This window comes from Amblyraja radiata, chromosome 1 (assembly GCF_010909765.2).
Source record: "Amblyraja radiata isolate CabotCenter1 chromosome 1, sAmbRad1.1.pri, whole genome shotgun sequence".
NCBI classification, from domain to species: domain Eukaryota; kingdom Metazoa; phylum Chordata; class Chondrichthyes; order Rajiformes; family Rajidae; genus Amblyraja; species Amblyraja radiata.
This window is the reverse complement of record NC_045956.1, coordinates 126,110,811-126,121,645: the sequence shown is the minus strand read 5'-3', so window position 1 is coordinate 126,121,645 and position 10,835 is coordinate 126,110,811. Positions and strand designations below refer to the sequence as shown.

Here is a 10,835-nt window from a genome sequence, read left to right as displayed (position 1 = left end):
CTGTCCGACAAATCAGAAACACTCTTCAGAAGTCAGGTGTGGATTTGTCAATGACCACTGTCCGCAGAAAACTTCATGAACTGAAATACAGAGGCTACACTGCAAGATGCAAACCACTGGTTAGCTGCAAAAATAGGTTGGCCATGTTAGTTTGCCAAGAAGTACTTAAAAGAGCACCACAATTCTGGAAAAAAGTATTGTGAACAGATGGGACGAAGATTAACTTAGCACAGTGATGGCAAGAGCAAGGTAGAGAGGAGAGAAGGAACTGCCCAAGATCCAAAGCATACCACCTCATCTGTGAAACATGGTGGTGGGGCTATTATGGCCTGGGCATGTATGGCTGCTGAAGGTAGTGGCTCACTTATCTTCATTGATGATATAACTGCTGATGGTAGTAGCATAATGAATTCTGAAGTGTATAGACATATCCTATCTGCTCAAGTTCAAACAAATGCCTCAAAACTCATTGGCCGGCAGTTCATTCTACAGCAAGACAATGATCCCAAACATACTGCTAAAGCACAAAGGAGTTTTTCAAAGCAAAAAAAATGGTAAATTCTTTATTGGCCAAGTCAATCACCCGATCTGAACCCAATTGAGCATGTCTTTTATATGCTGAAATGGGGGGACTGCTGCAATTTCTACATGGTGAAACCAAAATGTATAAAAATGGCCTTTATTAAAATCTGACAATGTGCACTTTAACCACATGTGATTGTTTCTATTGCAAATCTCAAATTGTGGAGCACAGAGGCAAATAAATAAATGGTGGGCCTTTGTCCGAAACATTATGTCAGGCACTGTAGCTTATTTTCCAATTGCTTTTTCTTAAAAAATGTTAAGTATGCAGAAACCTCCAATGGGATTTTAATAAGTTTTGCTGGTCAGAATCTTTTATCGTCTGAAAAAGTATACTTCACCTTCTGCAAACAAAGTTGGAAATTTTGACCACAATGTTGGAAAATCGAAATGAATGCACCAAATATCGTTTGCTATGTTTAGGTAGATGGCGTTTACGTCTCAATATCCTTTGATTCTCATTCTCAGGAAAAGATCACTAATTTACTTCATTTTCAACGATAACTGGCATTGGAAGCAGTCAATGCAAATTAAAGGGATTCTCATTCCATCACAATGGTTAACTTCATTCTAGGCTTCCATGAAACAAAAAAAAGGTGTCTTAACAGAATGAAACACTCCATCCTTTGCTGACCTTACGTTTACAATGAATTATAACATAATTCTAATCCAAACTCTTTAAACTAAATGCTGTTTTTTTCTTGACAATAATCTCAGAGGTTATGCTGTAAGAAACAAGGGCAAAAACAGAATTTTCGCCAACTTCTCTCTCAGTTTGCTATATACCACCGAAACGTATTTATTTATTATTTATCAAATCGTTGAAAACATTAGCGACGCAGTGGTGCTGGTTTCCAACGGGCAAAAAGGGTTTAAAATTGACAGCAGTAAAACACACATTTTTTATACAAGATACTCTCAATTATTACTTTGAAACTTGCAGACTTTGAACAGCAGTAGCAATTAAGAGAACTAAAAGACCAAAAGAATCACCATTAGAAAGTTTATTGACAATTAGTTATATCATAAAATACCAATAAACTGCATTGTTCACTTTTATCATTTAAACCGTCTTCAAGGAAGGCAAGGTGTTTTCCCCCCAGTTTGTACATGAAGTATATCAAGGCATCAGGAAACCATATTTTACTTCAATCACCATACTCAGTCTTGATCAGTGTTACGATTAATTGTATCATCTCATCATCTACAAAAGAAAAAAGAGCAATGACATTACAAATTATTTATTTGAGTTATCTGATTAAATATATATGTTCGAGTAAAAGTTCAATTTCTAAATCATGCTCTGAAATCCTGGGGTTTTCTCCAGGATCGGTCAGTTGTTCGTCAGCAGATGATTTAGGTAAGTGGGAGTCTCTGGGGTAAAACTTGGCTGGCACGCTTCTTAAAGCAGTGATAATGCTTCAGCGGTTCTGAATTGGGTTTAAAATGCTTTGGGATATTTGATGTCATAAGAAGTGTTGCGTCATTTTTTAAATAAAGTCTCAAACTTCAATACTTGCATTTGGATCATTTTTCTATAGACTATAACAAGGCCAAATTTAAGACTTTACAAAATAAAATCATATTGAGCTTTGTACGAGGAATCTGTTGTGAGAATTATAAATTTATCGTAGTTGTATATAATCTTGAGTAAAAATGCCTCGTATGATTTTGTCATTATTGTCTTCAGTGAAATACAGGCCCCTACTCGTTTCTCTTGCATTTACCTTCCTTCCACGGGTGTTGTTCCCATTCAGCAGGTACAAGATAGGTGGAGATTAGGCTAAAGAAAACACACTCACTGGGGTATGATCTCAAAATTCCAAAGAAAATTCAGAAAAATATCAAATTGATTTGGCTTGAATAAACGCTAGGATAATTGTGAACAAATTTGGAATTACAGATTATTGAACAAGTTAATGCTATTAATAGCTTGGAGACACAAGGTCCTTCAATTAGATAGTGCTTGATGTGCATGTCAATTCATTATCTCATCGTTGCTCCACATTCCAAGGCTCTTACTAAGAAAAAATATCTACAGGGTTTAGATCTAAAAATTCAAATCAACACAGCATTCAAAGCCTTTATGGAAAATGCCTCCCAAATTTTAGGGTTGAAACAGTTGTCTTATGTATTACCTGATTCAACATTGTGACATAATGGTTAATTATTGTATTGTCTTAGTTTGCTGATGAACTTTTGTTAATTCAATGTATAAAAGCTATGGCCTATGTTTTGGTTACTTCACTATGCATGCTATTTGAGGTTAGCTAATCCAAAAGTATGATATTGCTGCCAGATCTGCTTGAGGGAATGCTTATAGATAAGATTTAAATTACCTTAGCATCAAAAGATCAATATAGAACAGACCTACTCGGATTGAACTCCATTTGTCATTTCTCCGCCCTTATCTGTAAGGATCAAAATCTCACTGTATCCTGTGATGGCCTTCCTCACTGTGTGAACCTCTACCAATTTTGGTTCACCTGTAAACTTACTAACCATTTCATCTAATCTGGCAGCTTTATAGGACTTTGCTTATGCCACATTTGGAATACTGCATGCAATTCTGGTCACCACATTAAAGGAAGGATGTGGAGGGTTTGGAAAGGGTACAGAGAACTTTACCAGAATGCAGCCTAGATTAGGGGTTTTAGCTACAAGAAGAGGTTGGACAGATTTGGATTGTTTCCTCTGGAGCACCAAGGTTGAAGGGAGACTTGATAAAAGTATATACAATTATATAGGGAATCGGTCTAGGGGAGAGAGTCAGAACCCCTCTCCCAGGATAGAAATATCAAATACTAGAGGGCATCACTTTGTCTGAGGGTGCTCCCTGCCAGTCGGCCACTTTGCTAATGACTGAAAAGTTCATTTCGTTCAGACTGAAAGGTCTGAATGACAATAAAGGAAATTCAATTCAATTCAATTTCTCTTTCGATAATGCTGTTCTTTTATTGTTCATAAATGAAAATGTTGTACTACAACTACAAACGTCATCTGATATCTGCGCTCCTAGCACAAAACGCGCACTCTCACGGTCAAACAATATTTTCACTATATAGAATGCAATAAGTCAGTGGCAGTAAACTACTTCCACGAGAGCAATTAGAAGCGGGAATTACACTGCCAGACATTCCCTGATCACACATATTATTTTTTGGAAAATAATTTCTGAAAGGACAAATAAGCACACCAACATTTTTAAATATTATCCTATGCTATCGATTCATTTAGTGTGTACATATTCAGTAAAAATATGTATTATCTGAATCAGATAATCAAAATCATTATGCAATGCAGGTGAATTCTGAATTCAAGCATGTTCTCTTTTGCTATTTTTCATATGACACTAATAGCAGTCTATTGGGATATTATGACCGTAGTTAAAATTAGGTTTTAATAAGAGTAAGAGATGGGATGTTTTAGAGATCTATTATCAATACCTAAATTCAGGAACAGCATAGGCAGTTATCATAAATAATTATAATAAATACATCATTCACCCTGGTCATCTATTTAACTTGCAAAAACGTGATGTAAAAATTATGTACATAACAGAAATTAAATTAAATGGAATTACTTTCAATTGACATTTTAGGATCTTCAAGTTTCTTCAGTAGAACTGATTCAATTAAGGCTCGCAGCTCTTTAAAAATGATTCCTGTCCTGACGGGAGCCTGAAAAATAATTGGTAAACATGAAAACTTGGACAGTTCAGATTAAAATATACAATTCTAGACGAATCCTGTCTCTGTTCATTATGCTAATCAAACCGGTTTTGTTAAAATCTTATACTTGTCTTTATCAAGGCGACTATCTATGCTGGAATCCCACACACAGAATCAAGATCAAACAGAACATTCGGTTCTAAAATCAAAACAAAAAATATTGGAACACTGAGAAACTCACGCAGCATCTGTGAAAAGAGAAATGGAGACCCTTTGTTGGAATTAAAATATTAGGTCTGTTCTTTCCATAGATACTGCCTGACATGTTGAGTCCTTCCAGGATTTTCTATTTCCAGCATCAGCCTTTTGTTTTTATTTTCATTCTTTGAGGAAGATTTGGTGCAACGGGGAGAGTAGCGAGGGGTGTGAGAAAAGTGGGCAAGCATAATAGGGCAAAATTGGAGATTAAAGAGGGAAGACAGTTGAGGTCGGGAATGGAGGAGAGTCAAATTGGGGTGCTGGTGTAACATATGGTGGATAGTTTGCTCCGCTCTGAACAAGATTGTATAAAATCAGAAGACATAGACAGATCAAGAGTCTTTAACTAATTTTGCAAACCTGACTGCAAGAAGTGGGAAATTTGATGACCCAAATAAATCAGGAAAAATGGATCTGAGAACATCACAGAATAAAAGCTATATACTTAATCTCATTCATAAAAAACATCATTCTGTAATCCCATAAAGTGATGGAATTTCTAGAACAATAACCATCCTACCAACTCCATAAATAAAATAAAACATTTAGATAAAAGTAGAAAAAAATGTTTTGAACTAAATGTCTAAATATATTCCAAAAAAATATATCAAGTTGCACATGCTCAGAAACCCACTAAATGCAAAAATAGTACCTCCTTAGCGGAGACACAAGAAATTGCAGATGCTGCAGTCTGAGTGAAGTGAAAAACAAAGCTCTGGAGGAACTCAGCAGGCCAGGCAGCATCTGTGGAGGGAATAGACAGGCAATGTTTCAGGCTGAAGGATCCCAATCATGAAACATCATCTGTCTTACCCTCAGAGTTCCTCCAGCATTTTGACTTTTACTTTGTTGATACAAATGCTGGAAGCAAGTTGTGGATGCAGGTTCTTCAAGGCTATCAGTTCACAAAGTCATTATTACTAGCGTGGATTAAAAAATGTTTTGTGAAGGGCATACTGCTTATGTGAGGTCCTGTCTTTAAACGTCTAAATTGGTAAGGTGGTGCGAATGGATTGATTCAAACCATCCAAGAGAGCATTTTGAAAATTACAGATTTGCAGGAGGCAAAACAAGAGAAATTTCAATAGGATGAAGAGGTGGAGAAAGTTACCAAGACAGGAAATAGCAAGGCCAATTGAACAGGTGGAAATGTAATTGTCATGGCACTGACAGACCAGGTGCCAATGTAGAGCAGCGTGCACAAAGGATTGACTTTAATAAAAGTCAAGCTAGAATATTTAAATATTCTCACCTGAAAATATATCCAACCATCAACTGAAAGCAACCTTTCACGGTGCATCACCTCTATCTCACCACCAAACAGTAAGATTGGAAAAGGTGAAATCAGGGTCGTCTCTCGCACATATACCTTGGTGTATTTCACCTGGTTTGTAAAGCAGAAGTGGTATGATCCATTGTAATATAAATTTGTCAACAAAACACATTCATATATGCAGATTTAGCCCTTCATTAAGACCATAGACTTGACTAGCCTATACCATTATGCATTTATCTTATATAAGCAGAATTGCACGCTCCAAATTGTACATCAAAGGATATAATATTTAAGTACAACATTGCCTGAAGGTACATCTTCATAAAGTGAGAAAATGTAATCTTCAGTAAGATTTCTTAGTTCTGTGTGCAATCCAATACAATTCCATTACAATACGATAGAACTTTATTTATCCCATGAGGGAAATTAATTTGCCAACGGTCATAAAAATCACAAAATACACGAAACAGGAAAATAAAGTGACGAGTGGTAAGGCTTTGGGGATGTGCATAGATTGAGGAGGTGGAGGGGGGGGGGGGGGTCGGTCACGGTCTCAGTCCACATCTCGATGGAAGGGGGAGGAGTTAAAATGTTTGATAGCCACAGGGAAGAAGGATCTCCTGTGGCTTTCTGTCCTGCATCTGTAATTGTTTAAGACAAGGAACATATTAATTGGCCAGTTCTACCACAACTAGCAAATGCCTTGATCAGCTGCTTGAAAAGAATTATGACATTCAGCAATGACAAAAAAAAAATTTTCAGGTCTCAGTAGCAGCATTTAATCTCTGGAATGAAGTAAACCCAGTTAAATAATGAGTTTTAAAAGCTTTTAGAGTCATACAGCAAGGAAACAGGCCATCAGCCCAACTAGTTCCATGCCTTACATTTGCCCGCATTTGGCCCATATTTACCTACTCATTTGCTGGATTTCATATTTGCATACAGTCCACAAATTTACAATAGGTGTTTTGGGGGATTTCCAATGTTTACTGCCAAATTTACAATCTTTTCAGATATTTAGTACACTGATGAACCATAGGCCATACTAATTTTAACATGTTTCTTGTACGAGAACCAATTTGTGCATTTTATAAGAAGAGTAGTGAACATTGTGAACAGGGAAGTAACTATGCAAAGATCCCAGAACCACGAGCAATATATTTTTTTGGTGGAGGAATGGACCACAGTTTTTGAAGTTTAAAAGCCAGACTTAATTCAGATCAACATTAAACAAATAGATTGTGACGAGGACTAAAATAAAACGTAGAAAATGTCATAAGAATTGGAAGTTGCTCAGCTTAAGAAAAAAACAAGATGGAGATTGAGAGCAATCAGTGAAAGGGACGAGGAAAGAAAGAACATACCTTGTACGTAATTTTTATAGATTTTATTGATTCAAAAGTCCAGAAGGTGGCACCATGCCCAGATGGAAAATGAGAAGAAACTCAAGCCTGCACTGTACCTGTTTTTTCTCACGCTGTTAATAGTGCAGGACACCATAAACAGATAAACAGGGTGGAAGTGGGATGGGGAATTTATGTGCCAGGCAATCTGAAGCTCAGGGTTCCTACTGTGGACTTAATGCAGGTCATTCATGAAGCGATCACCCAATCTGTATTAGGTTTCTCCAATGTACAGAAAGCTACACTGTGAAGATCGAATGCAGTGCACGGAATTGGAAGAATTACTGTTTAGCCTAGAAAGCTGCCTTGGGCCAGGGAAGGGAAGAACTGAAAAAATGAGTTGTATCTTGTACATGGGCGGCGGCATGGTGGAGCAGCGGCAGAGTTGCTGCCTTACGGCGCCAGTGACCTGGGAACAAATCTGATTACGGGCGATGTCTGTACGGAGTTTGTATGCTCTCCCCATGACTTGCGTGGGTTTTCTCCGGGAGCTGCAGTTTCCTCTCACACTCCAAAGACATACAGGTTTGTAGGTTAATTGGCTTAGTAAAATTGTACATTGTCCCATGTGTGTACAGGATAGTGTTAGCGTGCGGGGATCACTGGTCGGCGCGGACTTGGTGGGCTGAAGAACCTGTTTCCACACTGCATCTCTAAACTATAAACTAAATCGCACTTGCATGGGAAGTGCCAAAAGATAGGAAGTGGTTAATGGGAGTCACAAAGGGAGCAAACCATTTGAAATGCTGACAAACGAGGAGAATATGCACCTGGTGGTGGAATCTTGTTGGAGTTGGCAGAATTTGCAAAGGATGCTCCATTCAATGCAGAGCCTGGTTGTGGTGGAAGCGAGAACTAGGGGTATTCTATCTTGCTCTGTCCAAGAGGGGACATTGTGAGAGAGATGCAAGAAAAAGAGCAGTCCCTATCCTTCAGCGTTTCCCTCAGCCCTTTCACTGAATAGTCTCAATCTGTATATAATCAACTAATCTCTATCCTTTGACTCTTCCCATTGCCCACTATGCTAGAAGGGAAGCAACAATTCAAAATGGAGGAAGATATTTCATAGGCATGAGATACAGAATGCCTGTGGACTTGTAATGAATGTTTCACACAGAGAGTGGTGAATCTCTGGAACTCCCTGCCACAGAGGGTAGTCGAGGCCAGTTCATTGGCTATATTTAAGAGGGAGTTAGATGTGGCCCTTGTGGGGATCAGAGGGTATGGAGAGAAGGCAGGTACGGGATACTGAGTTGGATGATCAGCCATGATCATATTGAATGGCGGTGCAGGCTCGAAGGGCCGAATGGCCTACTCCTGCACCTAATTTCTATGTTTCTATGTTTATTATTAGCCTATCCTGAGAGGAAGATATCCATAACGAGAATGGAAGAGATGGACCATGTGAAAGAGTATATTACAAACTGGCAGCAAAGGTAATGAAATTTGAGTCCTGTATGAGTGGTGGAAGCAGCACCATTGTAGTCATCAATATCCATGAAAAAGAGTTGAGGGAGCAGGCCTGAATAGGGGCTGAAACAAAGACTGGTCCACGTATCACATATGGAGTGCCTAATGCTGCACCTTTGACCTGACAAAAATCTATGAAGTTGATAAAGAGGTTGCTCAATGCAAGGATTAGCTCATTGCAGCAACTGAATGTGTTGGTTGAGGGGCACTGGTTGGGTCTCTTTTCAAGGAAGAACTGATGTCCTGATTTTGGATGGAGGGATAGAGAGATTGGAGAGTTATAGTGAAGATGAACTAGTTAGGACCAGGGACTAGGAAGCAGTTGGTGGAAGAGGATACCTGAAGTAGCATGAATGTAAGCGGAAAAGGTCTGGACCACAGAAAAAGGATGACATTTAGAAGAAATGTTTACTAGGGCTAGAACAGACTGAAACAAAGAGTTTGCCCAGTCTTATGGATTTTAGGCAAAAGTTAGAAACAAGCTATATGAGATTGGGGCACTACAGGTTTAGAACCTGTGGAGGGAAAATCTCTCAAGAAAATGAGGTTTGGAATTGTGTGGACGACAACAGCTTGGAGTTCAATGGTGGGATTCTGGTTCATACAGAAGGATGACAATGTGTTTGGGAGCTGATGATAGGTGTCTGCAGAAGAGGTCAGTTCACTAGATCATAACATTTTTAGGATTCACAATGATATCAGGATTTATTGAGTAAGTGCAAGTTCAAGAGAGGTAAGTGGAAACATTCTGGAGGTCTATGTCTTCATGAACAGTTATTAATGAAATGATCAAGGCATATGAGGCTACAGGGAGAGAGCAGGTGAATTGTGAATTCTAGGGTCAGGAGGAAGGGTATGCAGTCTGGGGAGAGAGCTCCTGGCTAAAGGGATAGGCATGAAGGCAGAGAAAGAGGAGATCAATGATACATCAGGATAGGAACACATTAAGATGGGGACAGAAGGAAGCGAAACCTAGGACTGCTGAGAATGAATCTTTGGGATCAGAGAATAAATCATTAGAAGGAATGGTTAAAGCAAGTCAGGGAGTAACTGGGGGAAAGAGGTGAGATCAGATGAAAATGACGGGTCAGAAAGGACAGGAGGATTATTGGGATCTAAGAACCATTGAAGATTGTGATCCTTGCTGCTTCCTCTGGAAAAATCAAAGAGAACAATGGAAAGAACAGGTGTTGTAACTCTTGCACAGGAACATCAAATTTCCCAACTTACTATCACTTATGCTCTATATTTATATAATCTCTGGCTGCTGCTATAAGTCAACGATTTGTGGTATTTCTGTTCCTACGTTTCAGCGTAGCCTAGCGTAGACTCGTTAATTGCAACAGATCAACACTTCTTTGTCACATCACTCACAAAGTCCAAATGACGAGCTGAACAAAAGCCTCTGAAAAATCCTAGAAAGATCCCAGTCAGTACTAATTATAAATCTAAATCAAATAAGGGCATTAAAAACTATTTATGAATTACCTTCTCCTGGAACAGAATCCAGCCATTGGTTTGAAGATCCCTGTTGACAGATGAAAGGTGCGGTTGTGCTTTACCTTGTGCAGTTTCTATGGAACAAATCACCTTGTCAGCGATGTCCACTGATGGAGTATAAATAATCTTCCCAATATTGTCATAGAGTCCTGCTGTTAATACAGCTTTAAGAAGGGGTACTTCCTGATAAGATAAGCTTGGTTTAGAGTACTGTGGTAAGGACTCTTTATTGCAGCTTTGATGCTTAGTTCCTCTGGTTCTTCGTGACACAAAACCCACTGCCTCCATCAGCTTGATGAGCTCTTGTTTAACATCCTGCAAGTTTATTTTTTATGAAACATATCATGAGCCATCATTCTGCTTGTGGTTTATTTACAATTATAATTTTATCACAAAAAAGTTATGTGGAACATAATCCTTTAAATACAAACTATTTGCTCTAAAATAATTTTTCAATACTGTAACGTCCTTTCACATTATTATGTGCACAAAATTGCAGGGTTTAATAGAACAAAGCATACAAACCTCCATTGTTAGAAGCGCAGTTCTACTTAAGAAGTGTTTCTTGCAATAAGCCATTTCAGCCCGCCATCCATCGTTTCGCACATTCTTCCATCTTAACATGCAAACAAATTAAGATATAATAGAATCAACTAATCAAAGAATATCTGATGT

The 10,835-nt window shown here is 38.4% G+C and overlaps 1 protein-coding gene across 2 annotated transcripts in view; it reads right to left on the bottom strand.

Annotated features, from left to right (window-relative positions):
- Positions 1-1,571: 1,571 nt before the first annotated feature.
- Positions 1,572-10,835, bottom strand: part of dhx29 (DExH-box helicase 29) — a 71,524-nt gene continuing 62,260 nt past the window's right edge. For both annotated transcript variants that reach the window (XM_033030613.1, XM_033030623.1), the window contains 5 exons: positions 10,686-10,776; positions 10,149-10,475; positions 5,764-5,895; positions 4,166-4,262; positions 1,572-1,786 (listed from right to left, as the gene is read on the bottom strand). In XM_033030613.1, the coding sequence (XP_032886504.1) occupies positions 1,731-1,786; positions 4,166-4,262; positions 5,764-5,895; positions 10,149-10,475; positions 10,686-10,776 (703 nt within the window). In that variant the 3' untranslated portion in view covers positions 1,572-1,730. The remainder of the gene's footprint in view (positions 1,787-4,165; positions 4,263-5,763; positions 5,896-10,148; positions 10,476-10,685; positions 10,777-10,835) is intronic.